Below are 22,241 nucleotides of genomic sequence, written 5' to 3' on the forward strand. Positions count from 1 at the left end.
TGTGTCTGTGTTATTGGAAAGGATTTGTGGCCACTAATATCATGGAAAGGAACCTTCTAATATTTTTTACATGGGAACTTGAACCATGAAAGAGAAATCTGAAAGCTACATGTAGAAAACCATGTAATTTGGTTATAAACCGATTAGATATTTTTTAAATTCTCAAATATTTATTGCCTTTATAAAAACTGCTCTGTATTCAGTAGGATATATGAATGATTATGGCACAATATTGGAGTCTAGTGGTCTGAGTCTGGTGAGAATCAGACAAATACATAATCATCAGAATAGAAAGCATGATAGGATATAAGTTTAGGATGAAGTATAAACTCCATTCTGTGGGGTAATTTAGAAGGTGCACATTATGGAGCATCAATGAGAGTTTTACCACAGATGGGTAGCATTTAATGTATACCTCAAATGAAGTATATAGATTTTCACCTGGTGAGAGGGAAAAGGACTCCTCTTGATGAGGCACTTGTAAGAATATAAGCATGAGGGTGGAAGAACAGAGAGTCCTCAGAAGGAGCCTGGTCTGTATGCACAGAGGTGATTCCCCAGCAGCAGACTGGGGCCACAGAACAGAAGACCTTGAATGCTGTGCTATGAAATTACTTTTATTTACTTGAGATTGTAGTCATTCCATTCATTTGACATTCAGTGTTGGGAGTTTGGTTTGGTAGACAACCAGGTTCAATGGGATTCCCTTACTTTTATTTATTTTTGGGTTTTTTTGAAAATATTTATTTGAGAGAGAGTGTGCACATGTGGGGAGGGGAAGAGAGAAAAAGAGAGAGAATCGCAAGCAGACTCCCTGCTGTGTGTGGTGCTCAACACAGAGCTCAACACGGGGCTTGACCCACAACTCTGAAATCATGACCTGCGCTGAAACCAAGGGTCAGACACTCAACCAACTGAGCCACCCAGGGTCCCTTAAATTCCCCTACTTTTAAAGGCAGGCCAGGGTTCACAAAAGAGACAGAAGAGGCCTGTGCTTTCCCCTCTCAAGCCTGACAGAGAGGCATAAGATTTTAGTAGCTAATGAGTACAAGTAGCTTTGAGGAGGGACTCGAACACTATTACTGTGAGTCTCTCCTAGAAAATTTACCAAACAGAGGTAGGAAGCTTACAAGGGAGAAATACAGGGAAAAAAAGAAAATAGATTTGGGTTTGCATGTGCTGAATGTGGAGATTAAGATAAATTGGTTAATATGGAGATATAATATGGAGGAGATGGCTAACACAGCCTAGTAGAGCTCCCGTAACTATTGGTTGACTTTGTTGAGAGAAATTTAGAAATATGGCTCTGAGTTTCAAGAATGACGTCTAGGCTAAAGATGTAGATTTGAGAATCGTTTCTATAAAGATGACAGGATCATGAACAAGAACAAAGTCTTCTGGGAAGAGGGTGAGAAGAGAATAGGACAAAGGACAGAAATTTAGGAGATGTCTACACTGAAGGGATGGATTAAGGAAAAGAAATCTGTGAAGGAAACTGAGATAAAAGAGAGAACACTATTTTGGAAACCAAGGGAAGAGAAAGCCTCCTGAAGAAAGACATTAAATAAGGTGAGACTTTGGGTTTAGCTGTTAGGAAGTGACGGTGAAGGTATCAGAGAGGTGAGATGTGGAGGCAATAGCTAGATTCGAGTGGCTGAGAAGTGAATGGGAAACAAAGCTCTAAAACTTTGGTGCCTAGAAAAATCCTCATCTTTGAAGACCCATCTCAAATGTCACCTCTTCTGTGACTACCTACTTTCTGAATTAGCTTCTTTTTATGAGTGCCTTTATGATACTTGGTCCTTTCTTTTTTGAAAGACATCATAGCATCCTCTTCATCTGTCTGCATACTGGTGTCCCAAGTGAAGATTGTTCTCCTTGCAGTCAGCAGTCTTACTTTATTCATCACTGTATCCTGAGGTCTTAGCTTACTGCCAGGACTAGCTGGAACTCAGTAAACATTTCCTAAATGTATGATTTAGAAAAAGAAAGGATTATTGTAGGAAATTTCCTTATGGATAAGAAGAGAAAATTTTTGAAGTAGAATAGGCTTGAGAGAAAGATTTTTAGAAAGGAGAAGCCTCAAACATTTTCATAGACTGATCAGAAGTCAGGGAAGGGGCAGAGATTGAGGATACAAAAGAGGAAAGAGCTAAGCAGGCCATGGTAGAAGAGGAAAGGTAACAAGGGCACGGGTACAGAAAGTTCTGGAAGAGATCTATCTTCCTTCCTCTGAAACAGAAGAGTAAGAAGAAAAGTGGGAGTGTAGTTCAACTTTGAAAGTAAGGGAGAAAAATTGAAGAGGCTTACCTTGGGTAAACCCTTACCGTCTGCTAAGGTAAAGGGATGGGAAGTAACTATGGGGCCTGAACAAAGGGTTTGGAACAACTTCAAACTGTATGACCAGAATTCCTGTAATCATGGAGAGTGAATGGATCATCCAGCAGTACCTAGAGTCCATTTAAATCTGGTGAAGTCGATCAGTTTGCTTGCTTGGTTTCTTGTATGTTTATCCATTTATTTGTTAACAAACATTTAAAAATAAATGTCAGTTGTATAGGTTTGCCTGTGTGTTTGTTTTAACTTCTCTTAAGGAAACAGCTGTGATATAATCAAAGTATCTTGCAGATTTTGGAAGGCATTTTGCACACCATCTTTGCAAAGGCCATTTTCTGTTTGAATAGAAGTAGTCAGCTAACATGCATGTGGTTTACAGTGATTGGCATCTGTTTTTACAGCTGTCTTTTTTCTGTTATCATTAACCTGAGGTTTCATGCATGAACATTATCAGCATGATACGGGAGGATTGCCCTATAGTACATGCATTGAAGTGAATCTTTAAGTCTGAAGTGAGATGTGCTAGGATTACTAAGGTCCCCTCCTCTTTTTTTAACTAGAGTTGGACAAGTTCTAACCATCAAAGCAAAAGTTACCAGAGCATTCAGCACAAGCATGGAGGTAAGTGACCCCTTTTCTTTCGACTGTTGGTGTCCATCTCTTCATTCTATACAGAGGGCAGAGGAGGAGGTCTGGAATAATTTGGAATCATGAGATTCTGACTTGCAGAAGGCCCTTGAATCTGTATTCAGGCTCACATGTAAATAATAAGGGCCTTGTGTTTGCCAGTCAACTCTGCTACTAAAATTAAATGTGATGCAATGTACTATTTTTACCTAGAAAAATGCATAGAAAGGAAACATACAGGGGAGAAGGGTACTCTCTTGGTTCTTTGCAAGGTATTGGTTTTCTTTTTTAATTATTCTGATTCTACTTGCTCTCCATCTCTTCACTTTCTACTGAAAACTAGCCCCATGATTAACTAGTTTTTGAAAGGCAGAGTAACTGAAGTGAGAAGGAAAGTTTAGAAGATTTTTCTTCTACATCCACTTGGTTTTATTTTCTTTACCATCGTTGTGAAAGCGACAATTTTAGAGGCTTTTGAAACCACTGTCAAGGTTAAACTAGCAGGAAAGAAGTTACTGGATTCTATATGGCAACTTCTAGGTTGGTACCAGTCCCTTTGATCTCTAAACACAAAAGACGTGAGGGGACTTGAGGTTTGTCTGTTAAGCTAGGTGGCTTAACCAACAGAAATTTACTGTCTCACAGCCCTAGAGGTTAGAAGTCCTAAATCAAGGCATCAGTAAGGTTGACTTTCGCTCTAAGGACTATGCCAGAGAAATGCTCTCTCCTGGTTCTGGTGACTTGCTGGCAATCTTTGGCATTCCTTGGCTTCTGCTGCATCACTCCCATCTCTGCATTCATCTTCACATGGTGTTCTCATGGTGTGTGAGTCTGTGTCCAAATTCCCCCTTTTTATAAGGACATCAGTCACATTGAATTAGGAGCCCATCCTACTCTGGCATGACCTCATCTTAACCAATTACACCTGAACCACCCTATTTCCAAAATAAGGTCACATTGTAAGGTATTAGATTTGGTGGGGAGGCACAATTCAACCTGGATTCCTATTCAACAGAACTACTTGGCAGTAACCACATCTACAGTGATGGCTTTACCCTGGTCTCCCTAAGAACAGAATACAAAACACTTGAAACAGAAGAGAAATGTTTGTTGTAAAATCCAGCACCTTCAGCAACAGTTGTGATGATCTTTCTCAGCTGTGGCCTCCTGACCTTGCTACACAGTAGCCAGGAGCTTGGCCTCTCTCCTGAGGGCTAGTGCTCATCTTTATATTCAGCCCAAACATGGATAACAGCTCCTTTTCTTTTCTCCTTTTCCTCCTATTCCCTGAGGCAAGCTAGAATTTCTAAAGGAAATTCGACTAAAAAGTAAGAGAAGAAAAACCCAATGAGTTTAAAAGCACACATTTTTGGGGCACCTGGGTGGCTCAGTTGGTTAAGTGTCTGACTCTTGACTTCAGTTCAGGTCATGACTTTCGGGTTATGGGATCAAGCCTCAGGTTGGGCTCCATACTCAGTGGGGAGTCAGCTGGAGACTCTTTCCTTCTCCCTCTCCCACTGCCCCTCTGTTTATTCTCTCTCTCTAAAATAAATAAATCTAGGATCCCTGGGTGGCTCAGCAGTTGAGCCTCCGCCTTCAGCCCAGGGCGTGACCCCGGAGTCCCGGGATCGAGTCCCATGTGGGGCTCCCTGCATGGAGCCTGCTTCTCCCTCTGCCTGTGTCTCTGCCTCTCTCTGTCTTTCATGAATAAATAAATAAAATTTTAAAAACAAATAAATAGGGCAGCCCAGGTGGCTCAGGGGTTTAGTGCCGCCTTCGGCCCAGGGTGTGATCCTGGGGACCTGGGATCGAGTCCCACATCAGGCTCCCTGCATGGAGCTTGCTTCTCCCTCTACCTGTGTCTCTGCCTCTCTCTCTCTCTCTCTCTCTCTCTCTCTCTCTGTGTGTGTATTCTCATGAATAAATAAAATCTTAAAAAAAAAAACAAATAAATCTTTTTAAATAAATAAAAGTACAGATTTCTGACCCTAGGAAAGTAAAAGCTTAGCCTTGACTTGGGCAAATTTAGCCCCTCTTCCAAGTTGAGGTCTTCTGTGATCTCTGAATATGTTGTGTATTCAATGAGGTCTGGCTGGAGGGAATGCCAGATTCCTAGCTGTGTGAGTTCTTGGGATTACTCACGTTACAGCTCTCCAGCCTCAGGAGGTGCTCTTGTCTGGCCGTGTGAGCTTCTACCCTACAGGTGCTCAGACTGGCAGCCACCCAAACACTCAACAGGACCATGTGCATATTTCTGGAATTCTTTCCTTGTGTAGCTCCCTTTTTTCTAGGGCTCAGCCCACAAATCTCAGGTGCCTTGGTGTCCTTGATTTCTGGCTCCTCAAGTCAGCAAGATTCATTTTCCCCTCCTTGGCCATACTCTGGGAATTACCTTCAGGCCGAGAGCCCAGGAAATTCAAGTGCTCCTCTCATCTGTTTTCCCCTTTGTTGGGGGTCACAATTCTGCATTGTCTGCTATCTGACATATGAAAATAGTTGTTTCCTATACTTGGTTCACCTTTCTAGTTGTTTTCACAGAATGTAATTCCAGTCTGACTTACTCTTTGATGACAGAGTGAAAGTCCTCCTGGTATATGTTTTTGGGACATTTATTTGGTCATCATACATAACTGTTATAACGGAAGACAGTTTTCAGAACCCGTTTTAACCCTCTACAATTGTGGGGTTGAGGATGGATGGCTTCAATTTGTTTAATCACCATTGAGTTAACTTAGGTGTTACCATGCAAATACTTGTTTGTGTTAACAAGGTAAGTGACGTAAAATTAAGTATGGATTATTGATTTTTCTTGTACATGAGGTACTCGGCAAAGACATAGAAACAGCTCCTCTCTGTTGCTGATAACATAGTGCTAAACTAAGATGCCTGAGGTTTCCCATGATTTCAAAAACATAGTGTTATTTACCAGGGATATGTGGGGCAAGTGTTTTTTATCCAAAATCTAATGACAGATTCCTGAGTTTACTAACACTTCTACAAAGTAAAATCTGCAGGACCCAAGCTTCAGACCTCTTCACATGGGGAAATCAAGTCTGTTGTGGTGTCACCATAAAGTGTCTTGGCTACCTCCTTGCCATTCCTGAAAAATAAAACTCCTGAAAAAGGAAACAAATGAGGAGTACAGATAACATGATGCAATTTTGTCCATGTTAACTTGGTTATAAAACTGAGAGACTAAAGATTTTAAAAGAGATGGATTGTAGTCCCTCTCTCTGGTGATCTACAAGGCATTCATGAATATCTTGATTTCAAAAGTATATTTAGTAACAATGGGATTAGAAAATGCTTGTGAGATAATGCCTGTGTTTAAAATTATAATAAAGCTATAAATACAGTATGATGATTTGTTTATATAAATTCACCTGAACATTAGTAATTATTAATCTGGGTGGTGGGACTACTAATAATATTTACTCTAGATAATCAGAATCCATTTTTGTCTCTTTTTATGTTTACCGACTTTCATGGTAAATATGTATTTTTCTATAATTAGAAAAAAGTTTTTTTTAATTTTATGGAACATCACTGAAAGAACAGTGTTGCTTAAAAATAAATTAAAATGCTGATTTTGTTCAAAAACAAAAGAATGATGAAGGGCATAACAGTCTTGATTGCTGTAATCTTGTGTGTTATCTGGATGGCTAAGAGTTTACTCACCTATTTTTCTTTTCATTTTAGATCAGCATCAAGGTCATAGTACAGGACATGTTCACTGGTGTTGAGAAACTTGTTAGTGTGGCTTTCTCTACATTTGTAGCCAAACCAATTGGAAAAGAAAAGGTACATTTTCTGTGTGAAGTATCTAGCATGTTATTCAGGGACTTATTAATGACTGTATCAGAATTATTATGGAAAAAAAGACCTTTTTTTCTTACTGTGACATATGCTTTCCCAAGACTTGTTGTCTACCACTATTTTTTGTAAAAGTTGTTATTGTGTGGCAATATAGTGTCCCATACCTTAGAGAAAGGGAGATGGAATCAGTTGGTGAAAGAGGAAAAAAATACTGTTTTAAGTGATCTGAAGGGCCCACCATTTCTCAAAAATAGTGTTTACTGGTTTCATTCTTTTATTTTGTGGTTGTATAAATTCAAAATTGAGTTATATAATTGAGTTGAAATATTTTTTTAAAGCAAGAGCAACTTAGTAAGCAATTGCATATTATGGCTCAGTCATTTGTTTGTACCTGAAGGAAGAATGTCAAAGAGGCTGAACTATTGAAGTTTAGAAACTTTCCACCTAGTAACCTTCTTGTTCAGTGGCATATCATGAAGAGAGCCATGAAAAATCAGTGGTTTGGTTTGAAACAGCAGACCTACCTGCATCTCTATCCAAAGTGAGTATAGTCCAGGATGAGATGGGCCATGATGAGGCTCAGTTCATCAGTTCCCTGGGCTGGATCACTGAAGGACTCACAAAACTCCATAGGGTATCCTCTTGTAGGGCTTCAGTAAAACTAAAAGAAATGGTATAAGAGAAAGAAAGCATGGGAAACATCAGAGAAGTTCAAGACTTCCAAGCATAGTTCTCCGGGTCCTTTTCCTTTAAAAAAAAAAAAATATATATATATATATATTATATATATATAAAATTTTATTTTTCATCATCTTAAGTGCACACTTTAATCCCAATCCCCTATTTCACCAATGTCCCTGCCCATTTCCCCTCTGGTAACTATCAGCTTGTTATCCATATTTAAGAGTATTTCTTGGTTTGTTGCTTTCTCTCTTTTTCCTTTGCTCATTTGTTTTGTTTCTTAAATTCCACACATGAGTGAGGTCATATGGTATTTTCTTTCTATGATTTATTTTGCATAGTATCATACTATCTACCTCCATCCATGTAATTGCAAATGGCAAGATTTCATTCTTCTTTATGGCTAAATAATATTCCATTGTATATGTATATACCACATCCACATCTTCTTTATCTGTTAATCTATCAATGAACACTTGGCTGCTTCCATAGTTTAAATATTGTAAATAATACTGCTATAAACATAGTGGTGCATGTTTCCCTCTCAATTAATGTTTTTGTATTTTTTGGGTAAATACTCAGTAGTGCTGTTACTAGATTATAGGCTAGTTCTATTTTTAATTTTTTGAGGAAACCCGCTACTGTTTTCCAGTTTGCATTTCCACCAAAAGCACAAGAGCGTTTCCCTTTCTCCACGTACTTGCCAACACCTGTTATTTTTTTATGTTTTTTTATTTTAATCCTTCTTACAAGTATGAGGTGATATCTCATTGTAGTTTTGATTTGTATTTCCCTCATGGTTAGTGATGTTGAGCATTTTTTCTTGTGCCTGTTGTCCATTTGGATGTCTTCTTTGGAGAAATGTCTGTTCATATCTTCCACCCATTTATTTTTAAAGATTTTATTTGTTTATTCATGAGAGAGAGAGAGAGAGAGAGAGAGAGGCAGAGACATAGGCAGAGGGAGAAGCAGGCTCCATGCATGGAGCCCGATGTGGGACTCGATCCTGAGTCTCCAGGATCACGCCCTGGGCCCAAGGCAGTGCTAAACTGCTGAGCCACCCAGACTGCCCTTCCACCCATTTTTTAATTGAATTATTTGATTTTGGGGTATTGAGTTGTATCCATTCTTCATATATTTTGGATGCTAACCCTGTACCACATATGTCATTTGCACATACCTTCTCCCATTCAGTAGGTTGCCTTTTAGTTTTGTTGATTGTTTTCTTTTCTCTGCAGAAACTTTTTATTTTGTTGTAGTTCCAGTAGTTTATTTTTGTATTTATTTCCCTTGCCTCAGGAGAACATACCTAGAAAAATGTTGCTACAGCCAGTGTCAGAGAAATTACTGTCCGTGCTCTCTTCAAGGATTTTTATGGCTTCAGGTCTCACATTTAAGTCTTTAGTCCATCTTATTTTTTTGTATAGTGAAAGAAGGGAGTCCAGTGTCATTGTTTTGCATATGACTGTCCAACTTTCCCACCACCATTTGTTGAAGAGACTTTTTCTCATTGTATATTTATTCCTCCTTTGTTAAGGATTAATTGACCATGTAATTGTGGGTTTATTTCTGGGTTTTCTATTCTATTCCATTGTTCTATGTGTCTATTTTTATGCCAGTACCATACTATTTTAATTACTACCACTTTGTAATATAACTTGAAATTTGGAATTGTGATACCTCCAGTTTTGTTTTCCTTTTTAAAGATTGCTTTGGCTATTCAAGGTCTTTTGTGGATCCCTACAAATTTTAGGATTATTTGTTCTAGTTCTGTGAAAAATGCTGTTGGTATTTTGACAGGGATTGCATTAAATGTGTAGATTGCTTTGTGTAGTGTAGACATTTTAACAATATTTGTTCCTCCAATCCATGAGCATGCAATGTCTTTCCATTTCTTTACATTGTGTTGAATTTCTTTTGTCATTGTTTTATAGTTTTCTGAGTACAGGTCTTTCACGTCTTTGGTTAGGTTTATACATAGATATTTTATTGGTTTTGGTGCATTTGTAAATAGGATTCTTTTCTTAATTTCATTCTCTGCTGTTTCATTATTAGTGTATAGGAATGCAACAGATTTCTGTACATTGATTTTGTATCCTGTGACTTTATTGAATTTATTTGTCACTTCTAGTGATTTTTTGGTGGAGTTAGGATTTTCTGTATATACCATCATGTCATCTTCAAATAGTGAGAATTCTACTTCTTCCTTACCAATTCAGATGCCCTTTTTTTCTTTTTTGTTGTCTGATTGCTATGGCTAGAGCTTCTAGAACTACATTGAATAAAAGTGGTAAGAGTGGACATTTTTTGTCTTGTTCCTGACCTTAGGGGAAAAGCTCTCAGTTTTTCACTTTCAGGGTCCTTTCCAGTTATACAAAGTATGCTTTATGTGTAGATTGGAGAGCCAAGACACAAGTTTACCAGGTGGACTTTTATACCCTGCTGGTCACACAACTAAAGCATGGCTGTAGTGTTAAACCAGTAAAAGTTATCAAGTCTATATATTCCCAAACAAATTAGACAAGGCAATCTAGGGGAGTTTTAGACTTGAAAGTAGCATATTATGAATCTCTAGCTGTTCCATCTTCTTGGCTAAGGGTCTGTGCCAGCCCTCAGGTGTCCGTGGAATTATCCCCATCCAGCTGCAAGGTGACTTCCTTATACACGCAGGTCAACAGACAAGCATTTATGGCAGAGCCTGAGCGCTTGGTTCTGTTGCATCATATTTTCAGGTTTTTGGAGGTCAGTTAAAGCTTTGTTCTGACCTTTTGATTCTTTTTAGTTTGCTTATTAGATAATGTTTACACCATGTGATGAAATTTCCAAATTGAAACCATCTCTCAGTACTTAATAGCTTTCTCTAGAACATGTTTATTCCCTCCCTCTGAGATCTTAATTTTGCAAGAAGTAGAAAACATTTCTTGGTAAGAATTCAATGTATTCAAAGTCCTTCTCCTCATTCATTAATTTGAAGAATTTTTTGTTTTGTTTTGTAGCTCTTTTGAAAAATTTAAAGGGAGGGAAAATTAATATTTGGAAAATTCTTTAAAGCACATATCTTATTGTATGAAGAAATAATTAAGTCTATATTGATTTTTTTTAGTTTAAAAATCTTTTAAAATTTTAGTCAAATAGGGATCCCTGGGTGGCGCAGCGGTTTGGCGCCTGCCTTTGGCCCAGGGCGCGATCCTGGAGACCCGGGATCGAATCCCACGTCGGGCTCCCGGTGCATGGAGCCTGCTTCTCCCTCTGCCTGTGTCTCTGCCTCTCTCTCTCTCTCTCTCTCTGACTATCATAAATAAATAAAAATTTAAAAAAAAAATTTAGTCAAATAATATGTGTAAAAATACCTAGAAATGCTCTATTTACTTTGAGTTAGAAAACAATGTAACATTTGTTTTGCACATTCATGTTGTGCTCTTATAATATAACAAGGTAATGAACAATAAATGTTTTTCTTTCTCTAGATTCATTTAAAACCAGTCATACTTCTAACTGAGCAAGATCATGTGGAACATAATCTGGCTTCTGAGAGAAGGAAAGTTCGACTGCATCATGAAGATACCTTTAAAAACTTGATGAAGGAAAATAGCAAGTTTGATGGTCAGTAAATCTACTTATAGGAACTTATTATACTACTGTGACAAGTGAAGGGGTCCTTCCTTGGAGTACACTTCTTTTTACCTTATTATTATAATTCAACCCTGGCAAAGCTAGGTATCTTTCCTAACAAACCCAGTGACTGGAGAAGGAAGGGCCTGGCCAATTCAAAATAGAACTGCTGACACCTAAGATCTCTTTAAATTAGAGGTTCTCCAGGGGAGAAGACAGGAAAGAAGGGTGACGGGGACCAAGCAGTACTTATCAGTAAGCATGCACTCAGTGATCAGTCAATGAAAGAATGACAACACAATATATCCATCTGGTGCTTCATTGGTTACTTCCTATGAGCTGATTATAATATCCACAAAGGAGGAAACTGAAACTGAGCAGTGAGGAACCTTGCTAAAGATCACTGGGGCTATAAATGGAAACGATAAGATTCTATTCCTGTTTCCTGGCTCTTCCCCAGTGACAATGTTTGATGGACCAGAGTGTCTTAATTCTCTGGCTGTTATCTCCTAGGTTCTTTGAGGCCTCATGGGCTGCCTTGCCTCTCCCACACCCTTCCTTTTCTTCTGACCCCATCCCCTGCAGTCCCAGGGGACATGACCTGTTGGGAAGAGCAGAGTGGTAAGGGAGGAAATGGAGTGGTCCAATGTGCGTCCCTCTGCTCACCACTGCCAGGGGAGCCAGGAAGTTTGTAGAAGGTCCAACTCATCTGAGCTCCGAAAGCAGACAAACATGTAGAAGACAAAGGAAAGGAGATGAGAATAGATCGGGATGAGAATATTAAAAGAGAGGAAGGAAGAAGAGGACATACAGAGACCAGAGGAAAGGCAGAGGCAGGGGTGACCTGGGCAAGGGGGACAGGGGGCAGCTTCATTCTGCCCTGCATGACATCATCATGCTCCCGGGGCCACCCCACAGATGAGCTTTGGGTTAGAAAAAACGTTTTTCAAAAGCTTCTATTCTTGCAGACTTGTAAAAAACAATGCCCATTATCAAGCTACTTTTAAAGAAATGAAGACCTCCTCATTAAATTACTGTGCTAAAGAGTCCATCCTTCTGTAAAGATGGTCTCAGTACCAAAATATACTTAAAATACATTTTGCTGGGATCCCTGGGTGGCGCAGCGGTTTAGCGCCTGCCTTTGGCCCAGGGCGCGATCCTGGAGACCTGGGATCGAATCCCGCGTCGGGCTCCCGGGGCATGGAGCCTGCTTCTCCCTCTGTGTCTCTGTCTCTGTCTCTCTCTCTCTCTCTCTGTGACTATCATAAATAAAAAAAATTAAAAAAAATACATTTTGCTGAAGTAATAAAATAGCTGAACCAAGAGAACAAGGACTTACTAGAGAGAAAAGGAGGTGGAAGGAGGCAGGACTGAAAAGATAGAACTGTGTCGTTGAGGCTCTCTTAGGCCAAGCAAAGAGGCTTGACCTTTCTTCTCTCCTTGAGGAAAGCCGATGAAGATTTGGGCAGAATTGCATAATGAGGTTGGCACTTAATGTGGTCACTCTGCATAGAGGAGGGGAGGCTAGAGGGAGGGAGACCAGGCAAGAAGTGAGGAGTGGCTACTCTAGGCAGTAATGTAGAGAGGGGAGGGAAAAGTCCAAATATATACAGAGGGTAACTCAGCAGAATAGGGTCACTCATGAGGGGTGATGGATGAGGAAGAAGTTATTCAGGGTAACTCTCAGGTTTCTTGCCTGAGCAACTGTCTACTTAATAGTGGTGTCATGAACTGAGCTAATGCATACACAGGGCAGGGGAGGGGCATTTCTGATGAGGTAGATGATGAGTTTAGTTTAGCCTGACATGCCTGTGAAACAACCAAAAGGACAAAACCAGGGCTTGGGGAGATTTACTTTGAGACACAACAGCTTACCGGTGGCAATTCAAATGAACCAGTACCTACAATCACCCAGGAAGGGCTCCCAGTGGCACAAGGGTGGTAGGCTAAGAGTGGAACTTATAGCACATGGCCATTCAAGAGATGATCACCGGAAGAGGATGGGTCTATGAAGAAGACCTAGAGTGACTAGTGGAAGGGGTGCAAGGAGAACCAGAGAGACTGGCATCATGAGCCAAAGGAGTAGAGGTACATGAAGAAATGAAAGGTCAGCTGTATTCCAGGAAGTTAGGAATAAAAACTGCCCACTGAACTGGGAATGGGGACATCACCCTCTCGTGCTCCAGCCACTCAAATATAGAGGTAAAATGACTGTAATGGACTTCAGTTTCAGTTTGTTAGGAAGTTGGACAGAACCTCTAGAGGTCTGGTTTAGTTTAGAATTATAGATTTTCAGAGTTTGTTTTTAATCATGTTTCCTCTAATCTGCCCTAAAACAGATTATTCCTTAGCACAAAACAACTCTTAACCTAACTTCATTGATTTGATCTTTTTAGAAATTTTACTAGCTTTCTTGCCATCAAGATATCGTAGAACCTAAAAGCAATTTCTCTTAATGTCAGAGCTGGACCCTGGAACTCTAAGTTGCCAGAGAGCAAATGGTTTGCCCATCTGCCCCCTGGTGTATCTGGATGGAGTTTGTTTTGAACTGGACAATACCATCTAAAGGAAGCTAGCTAGATCATCTTCATTATTAAACCATATTTTTAGAAAACCCAAGGTTCTATAGTGATACCAATATCACAACTAATTGGAATCTCTTTCAAGATTTTGTGTGGTTGAAGTGCATATTGTTAGAACAGTTAGAAATTTGAGTCAAAATTTCCTTTCAGAAGAAAAGGAAAATTAGATGAGATTAGATGATGTAAAAGCAGGACTTCTTTGGAATGTGCTCTTGTACCACGGGGTCATTGTTTGGAAGCTTGGCTTATAGGAAAAGACTTCATATTGGAGCATTTATTTATTTTTTTTTTAAATATTTATTTTATTATTTATTTATGATAGTCACACAAAGAGAGAGAGAGAGAGAGAGAGAGAGAGGCAGAGACACAGGCAGAGGGAGAAGCAGGCTCCATGCACCGGGAGCCCAACGTGGGACTCGATCCCGGGTCTCCAGGATCGCGCCCTGGGCCAAAGGCAGGCACCAAACCGCTGTGCCACCCAGGGATCCCCCAATTATTTCTCAGCTAGAAGTCAAGTCTTTATGAGCATTATCCTAGTTTGATCCTTTCTGGTTATGAGAAGGAAAACTAGAATATCCTCAATTCAGGTCAAAGTTCCTGACCCAAAATTGTAGAATGAATGCAAAAATTGTCCAAACAGAATGATGACCCAATACTTAATGAACATCCAAGGTACAAGTATTGACCTCTGGACAAGTATGCTCTTATTTAAAGGCTGTAGAAAGGGTGAGGTTTGTTTACCATGCTTAACTTGAGTACACAGCCAGAGCTGTGAGCCTGACTTGGTCTCTAAGCCTGGGAGAGCCATATTTCTCCATTGATTGGCAATTACCTGCCGCCAACAAGCATGCTTTAGTACCGAGGTCATCTGTACTCAGTATATTTCTGCATACAAGTCACAGCTGATGCTTATGCACACATGAGCTGCCCTAGTACCCACTTCTGTGTAGCCCAGTGCATGCCATGTATGTCTTCATAAGAATTGAGTAGCTTTTTCTTTAAAGTTATCCCTCAAAAAAGAAGGAATTGCCTTATATTTGAGTCTTTATAATGTCTCTCATAAGGCCCACTCAGTTTTGAATTTTATAATTATTTTAAATTATTTAAAAATAGTACACATACACAGGGTGAAAAGCTCAAAAGCTATAAAAAAGGCATTCAGTTAAAAGGTAAGACTTCCTACCATCAGTATCTCCCAGTTAGCCAGTTCCTATCGTCAAAGACAACCAATATTACACTCTAGCACATATTTGGAGCACAGTATTCAAACAGCTACGTCCCTTTCTTTTTTCATTTAGCATTTTATTTTAGAGATAATTTATATTTATTTTGAACAAAAAAAGTAAGATATACCAACCTAAAAAAAACTTAGTACTGGTTTTAGATATTAATAGGATATCATCTGACAAAGTCAGTAACAGCAAAAAAAAAAAAAAAAAAGAGAGAGAGAGAAATTGAAATAGATTGAAGATTTCATGTGCCTTTTAAAGACCACTTTAAGAAGCAGGCCAATACTGATGACAGCAATATAGTGGACTTGCTGTCAAAAACAAACTAAAATCTCTGGATAAAATATTTACAAACATGTTTCTAAACACATCTCAGCAGGGAGAAAAATAAGAGAAAACCTTGAAGTCCAGAAATGACTAGAAAACCCAATGTAGCAGTGTACGGTGATAGAAGACCTGGCATTTGCTCTGGACTCTGTAGGTGTTAGAAGACCTTGAACTTGTGTTTTAATGGGCCTGCAAAAGATCAGGACAAAACCAGTGGCCCATGTTACATTGAAGATTATGTCAGGGAACCTTATAAGTAGCTGCAAACCTAAAAAAATGATATTCTTGGTGAGTCAGTTAGAAAAATCTCAATCCCCAGAGAGCTTTCTTAGGGATGCTTTCCTATCTGAGCCTTAGCCCTAGGTAGAATGGGGGGGGGGGGGGGGGGGGGGGCAGGGAAACGTGTTAACCTTAAGGAATTCAATCACAATCACTAGCACATTCTCATGTAGATTTGACATCAGAATTCACATCATTTGTTTGGACTGAAACAAGACCACATGAAATTTAGTGGGAACTGCTACTTCCCACTAATACCCCTGGTGATCTATAACAATAAATGCAAACCCCTGTAGAAAATGACTTTAAGCCCAGCTCTCAAGAATCCCCACACATATTAGATCCAAGGGATATTAACTCCTAGTCAAAAATAATAAAAAATAAAATTAAAAAAAATCACCCAAATCCAGAGGAAGCCCCAGAAAATGGAAAGAGGCCCACAAAGACTATAATTACTGCATTTAACATATAAAAAATATTAAGTAAGAATGTTAATATATTTTAAGAAATAGAATCAAAAGTATTGTTCAGGAATAAAGAAATTACCTAGGGCAGCCTGGGTGGCTCAGCAGTTTAGCGCCGCCTTCAGCCCAGGGCGTGATCCTGGAGACCCAGGATCAAGTCCTGCATCAAGGCTCTCTGCATTGAGCCTGCTTCTCCCCCTGTCTGTGTTTCTGCCTCTCTGTGTCTGTGTCTGTCTGAATAAATAAAATCTTAAAAAAAAAAAAATTACCTAGAAGGTTGGACAAAGAAACAAAGAGAATTTCTATATAAAAATATATATAATAATTTAAATTTGAAACTCAGTGAACAGATTAAGCTGCCAATAAGACAGTAACCGGAAGATAGATATGAAGGAGTTACCTAGAATGCAGATGGATTGGCAAAGAGATGGGAATTATATGGAAGATTTGAAGACATAAAGGAATAAGAAGTCTAACATGCATCTAATCAAAGTTCCAGAAGGAAAGAATAAAAAGAAAGGGAGAGGTAACACTTGAAGCAAATGACATAGACATTTCATTCAGAAGTAACAAGAAAGTTTAATATACTTATGAAAAGATGTTGGACTTCATTAATCAGAGAAATGAAAATTATAACCAACACAAGATATTTCACACCCACAAAACTGGAAAAATTTGAAGAGACAATATTAAGCAAAAATGCAGAGCAGTGGCAACTCTAATAAACAACACATAGAAATGTAAATTGGTACATTTAATTACCTAAAAAATTCTCTTGAAAGCAAAGACTGAATGTGGAATAAACCAGCACAGCTAAGTTTATTTGTCCATTCATTCAATAAATATTTACTAAGCACCTATCTTCAGGATTTATATTAGAATTTAAGAAAATATCAGTTCTTGACCAAAAGAGCTTAGGATCTAGTGGGTCAGACAATCAAAGATCACACAAATATACATAAAACTATAATTGTGAAAGAAAAGTACACATGAGAGGTCATGTCAGTGGGAATTAGCTGCTAGGCCTGGGAAGGCTCTCCTGAAGAAAAGATGCCTGGGCCAACAGAATGTTGAGGAGGAAAAATTTTCCTCTACCCTATAAACTATTTCTAGCTGGTATAAGAATTCAATTGACAAGAGACAGATTAACAGGAGAAAATCAACAAAAGTTTAATTACATGTATACTGTCTACATACATGGGAGAGACCCAGAAAAGTACTTAGGTATAGGACTGAAAAAAGGTCTCATAGCTGGAACGGAACAAAGAGAGAGAGATTGAGAGGGAATATGTTGAGGGGAGGGTGGTGGTCCTGACTACCTGGGGCTGGAGAGGTAGGCACAAGCCAGACAAAGAAGGAGGAGTTTAGGGTCATGGGAAGGCTTTGAGCTTTTTAGACTAGGATGTTATGGGATGTTTCTGATGTGTTTTTAAGTAGATGACTGAAATGATCAGTGGAATGAAGGGGGGAAATTAAAAGACTATCAATTAATTAGAAATCTAAAAATTTCATGAGAAAATGCAGTTTAAGGTCTTTGCAGCTGCACTTCTCTTCTCACTTATATGTGACTGTGCCAAGAATGGCCCCATTCCCAGTTCCCAACAGCTGGCCAATCTGTGCTCTTGGACTGCAAGCTCAGCTCTGCCTCTGACAGCACAACCAGGATGGCACCCCTGATTTGTAAATCCTCCCCCTACCTCCTCAAACAATAGCACATGAGATTTAGGCCTAGCTGGTGATTCACTAGACGATGCAGGAAGCATAATTGAATACATTTTACTGCTTTGCAGCCAGAGTAAATGATTTCTCCATTGTTGAGAGTAAAAACCAATTTGTCAGTAAATGAAGCAGATATGATTCAAAGGAAGCAGAAGGACACGGGAAATACTCATTGTGTCTTTTCTGTTTGTGACTGCATTCATTGCAAAACAGTAACCATGGGAGGCTACATTCCCATTCTAAAGTTTATACTAGAGCAAACTATTCCAGATTCTCAGTGTCTGTGGTCCTTTATAGCTCAAACTCCTTTCATTTTGACCACCTTATTGAGGTGTAATTTATGTACTATAAATAATAAATATTATTAATAATAATTATAAATAGTAATTATAGCTTATAAATATACTTACAAATAATTGATGTACCGTCAATTCATGTGCTCATGTTTGAAGTGTAGTTTGATAAGTTTTGAAACATGTACACCAATAAAACCATCACCTCAATCAAGATAACATATCCATCAAGTCCCAAATTTTTTTTTCCTCTCCCTCCCTGATCTGCCCCACCTCCACTCCAAACAACTCAAGTTTAAGTTCAATTATTCTCTTAATCAAAAGTCCTGTGAACTTGTAAGATAGGTTGGAATACAGTCTCTAAAAGGGCCTTTCTCATCAGTTATCTTATCCAGTTCTCTGTGAATATCCACCATTCAGGTGAAAGTTACTCTGTAGAACGAAGTCCATTTATTTCCTCAGGAGATTTAAATCTTTGGGAATAATTTAATTTTTCTAAAAATCCCCTAAGATCCGTGCTGCTAGGAAGGAAAGCCATGGTCCCAAGTTCTGCAGTTAACTCCACCAATATTAATGTTTGCATCTACCTTTCAGACCCCATTTGTGATGAAGGAATGGTTTCCACAAGTGGCACATCTGTTCAGAGTATTGAACTTGTCCTTCCACCCCATGCAAACCATCATGGAAATACTTTTGGTGGCCAAATTATGGCTTGGATGGAGACCGTGGCTACTATTTCTGCAAGGTTCTTGGTTTTGGCTTTGGCGTTTGATGTTGGGTTAAGTGAGGAGAGGTCAGAAGGGTTCTGGGTCCCAGTTATTGAGCTAGCCAAGGGGAGAAGAGTGTTGCCTTTTATTAAAATGAAAAAATAAGCCATTTACCTGTTTCCCTAAGGATTAATCTGTCCTTTTGTTTGAAGGTGAAGGTTTATGTTCTTAGTTCAAAAATAAAAATGAAATGACTGTTCTAATACTTTATTCTGAATTGTAAATGTTGGTCATGTAACCCTTAAACTCCCCGTAATGATATAGATGCAAAACAGAAATAGAAGCAGCCTTTACACTTAAAAATAGTCAAGTTGCAAACTTTTTTAAAGGCAGTTTACAATTAGGTTTGACCTTTGAAATGCCTGGTTAGAATCATATGGCTAGAGGATTACCTGAAAAATAAAATGAGAAAGTGGAAGGAGCTTGAAAGAAAACTTTTAAGTATTCTTCAGTTTCAAAAAAAAAAAAAAAAAAAAGGCATTTTATTCTTAATGGAACCACGTAGGTTAATTGAGCAGCTTTAAGGAACATTGTGTATTCTAAAAAGGCATTTGAACAGGAACTGCCCTACTGACAATTTCTGTGACTGTTGAAAATTGTTAAGATTTTATTTTCCCCAAATTAAAATAATTTTATTATGAATGTTTATAATTGTGACTATAGTTAGAAACCTGTAGAAATCCTTCTTATAAATCATGCACAAATAAGAGAGCTCCTTTTTATTTTTATTTTTATTTTTTTTAATTTTTATTTATTTATGTATGATAGTCACAGAGAGAGAGAGAGGCAGAGACACAGGCAGAGGGAGAAGCAGGCTCCATACACCGGTAGCCCGATATGGGATGCGATCCCGGGTCTCCAGGATCGCGCCCTGGGCCAAAGGCAGGCGCTAAACCGCTGCGCCACCCAGGGATCCCGAGAGCTCCTTTTTAAAATGAGATTGTCATTCTCAATGACAAAGTATTTGAACCTATTCTATTGTAAAAGTTTACAATATAATTAGCTGTGGCATAGTCTGTTCACTTAGTGTTGGCACAATTCCTTTGAGTAATTGAACGACGAAGTGGGAATCTAAAATGTAGGAAATTACAAAAGTAACTTTCTGAGATTAAATATACTTTTTACGTATTTCAAAATTTCACAATCAAAAAAATTGTAATATGTGTACATTGTAGCCCTTTAGGCTTTGTGTAGCAATCCAGGTAATTTTCCCATAGGGAAAAAAATTAGTCTTTTGATATATGAGTGAATTCAGTTAACTGTGAAGCTGAGGAACTGGTATGAACTGTATTAACTGGCAGTTCCTTCACTGTGCCCTGCTTCAACCTGGGAGTCATGACTCTGTGATTGTGATCCTGAGCCATCAGGATGAGTAGAACCCTCCCATGAGAACAAAGGACATTGGCTTGTTTCTCAGAGGGACTTTTATCAAGAACAAAACAAGAGCAGGGCTGTCCACCCAAGAGCAGAAGCACCAAGCATCTTGGTAAAGAACCTACAGCTTGGGGTCGTGATATTTCCCAAAATATTTGCAGGGAGTGTACAAACTCTCAACGCACGTTATTTAGTTATTTATTTCACTCTTAAAAGAATTAAAAGATATGATGATTTAGAGAGCACATTGAGTATTTGTCTCTTGCATTGGTTAAACAAATCAATAGTTCATGAAAATACTTAAGAGTGTGGGCACTTTCTCCTCCCTTCCCTGTTTCCTCAGCCGCCTCTGTGGGGCGCACCCTCTTCTGAAGTCCGTGGACATGTTTAAGTTCCGGGGACCATCCACTGTGGGAGATCGGCTGGTTTTCAATGCCATTGTCAACAATACATTTCAAACCTGGTAAAGCCCACCTAATCCTCTTAGGCAGCTACGAACAAATTTGAACTTGCACATGAATAATTTTTTATTTTTATTTCAATCTGGGGATGAGTGTAGGTACTACTATAAAGTAACCAAGTTCCTTCTCATTTTTTTCTGGAAGTTCATTCAGTCGTCAACAGCTGTAGACACTCATATTAACCCTCTTTTTGCTTGGGCCTCTTCATAGTTCATAAATTGTGATGGGCTGGTTTTTGTCTCTTAATAAAGGGGACTCCCAGTGGGCCTGGTATGGTTTTGGTGTGGTCCTGTCATAATTACTAACTCTTCCTTTCATTTTCAAGAGTCCCAGTGACTTCATGCTCAACTGACTCATTTTTTTTTTTCAACTGACTCATAATGGACCTGTTATTTATCACCATGTAGTCCAAACCGCTTCCCAGTTATTTTTATTATTCATGATACACAATGAAAATATTTAATTTCATATTAGTTCTTCTAAAATGTGAAAAAGAGTATGTTTCCTATCCAATTTTAATATCTGATGCTTTTAATATAGAACTGTTGTTTTTAAGGGAGGAAACTTGCCTTTAGCACAATTAACTCCCCTCACGCCTCATTGCCAAAATATGTTCATGAATATATATAAAGTCCTAGCTGGCCTTTCCCCCACATGATGATGGGAAAGTATAGTGGAAATGCTTCCAGGGGCTAGTAGGTCAGATCCATCGACCTGATGAAACGGATTTTAACAATTGCATAGACTTGCAATGATAAAGAGAGAGCCCAGGGCCCTCATTCTTGTTCTCACTTGGAAGAGTGGTGGTGGTGGTGGTGGTGGTGGTGGTGCTGGTGGTGACAGTGGTAGCGGTGGTGACGGTGGCGGTGGTGACAGTGGTGGTGGTGGCGGGCAGAGAGGCCTGGCGTGCTCTGGTTCTCCGCCCACGGCCCTGTGTTGTCCTCCACAGTGTGGAAGTGGGAGTGCGCGTGGAGGCCTTTGACTGTCAGGAGTGGTCTGAGGGCCGGGGCCGGCACATCAACAGTGCTTTTCTCATTTATAATGCTGTCAATGATAAGGAAGAACTGGTCACATTTCCCAGAATCAAACCCATGTCAAAGGTCAGTTATTGGCACGTGAGTCTCCATGATTGGATCACTTATTTGAGGGGAAATGGTGGGTACAGGGCTCCACCCAGAAATTCCTCACACCTGCCACAACTTCCAAGCCTCTCCCTCTTTGGATTTTTTTTTCTCTTCTATATCACAAAGTAAAATGGACATTTTATTTTCTTCCCCCCCCTCCCGCCCCCCCGCGTCATTCTCATCATTTGTTGAAGTAACAGAGGCCCTGGAGACCTGGGCTAGGCCACACATGGCGGGGGAGCCTGTCACCTTCTGGGCCACATTGTGACTCTCTTCTCCCACTTCCCTACATTTAGCTGCGGTGGGACTATACCCTCCCCTCATCTGAGGTGCGTGAGTGCCAACTCTCACCTCTCCTAAAAACTCTATAGTGAGATATGTGTATAATTCTGGTAACAGAAATGGTAACAATCACTACTTTAAAAAAAGAAAGAAAAAGGCTGTAAAGGTTGTGTTTTTACCCATGCACCCGGCCTCTGTGAGTGATGAGGACAGTTCACGCAGGGACACTGCGTGTGCCCCAGCTAGCCCCTTCAACTGAATTAGGAG

General features: G+C 39.3%; 2 protein-coding genes across 4 annotated transcripts in view; one reads left to right on the forward strand and one right to left on the reverse strand.

The window, feature by feature from the left end:
- The window catches only part of ACOT12 (acyl-CoA thioesterase 12), a 51,362-nt gene that overhangs the window by 10,528 nt on the left and 18,593 nt on the right, over window positions 1–22,241 (forward strand). For both annotated transcript variants that reach the window (XM_038532435.1, XM_038532434.1), the window contains exons 3-8: window positions 2,898–2,958; window positions 6,664–6,765; window positions 10,929–11,064; window positions 18,561–18,711; window positions 20,451–20,570; window positions 21,518–21,668. In XM_038532435.1, the coding sequence (XP_038388363.1) occupies window positions 2,898–2,958; window positions 6,664–6,765; window positions 10,929–11,064; window positions 18,561–18,711; window positions 20,451–20,570; window positions 21,518–21,668 (721 nt within the window). The remainder of the gene's footprint in view (window positions 1–2,897; window positions 2,959–6,663; window positions 6,766–10,928; window positions 11,065–18,560; window positions 18,712–20,450; window positions 20,571–21,517; window positions 21,669–22,241) is intronic.
- Window positions 1–22,241, reverse strand: part of ZCCHC9 (zinc finger CCHC-type containing 9) — a 44,849-nt gene that overhangs the window by 536 nt on the left and 22,072 nt on the right. Inside the window, exon 7 of one of the 2 annotated variants that reach the window (XR_005356807.1) lies at window positions 7,305–7,441. The gene's annotated coding sequence lies outside the window, so the exon portion shown is untranslated. Of the gene's footprint in view, window positions 1–7,304; window positions 7,442–20,289; window positions 21,613–22,241 lie in introns of those variants that run through there. The other variant, XR_005356806.1, reaches the window with a different exon arrangement.

This window comes from Canis lupus, chromosome 3 (assembly GCF_011100685.1).
Source record: "Canis lupus familiaris isolate Mischka breed German Shepherd chromosome 3, alternate assembly UU_Cfam_GSD_1.0, whole genome shotgun sequence".
Taxonomy (NCBI): domain Eukaryota; kingdom Metazoa; phylum Chordata; class Mammalia; order Carnivora; family Canidae; genus Canis; species Canis lupus.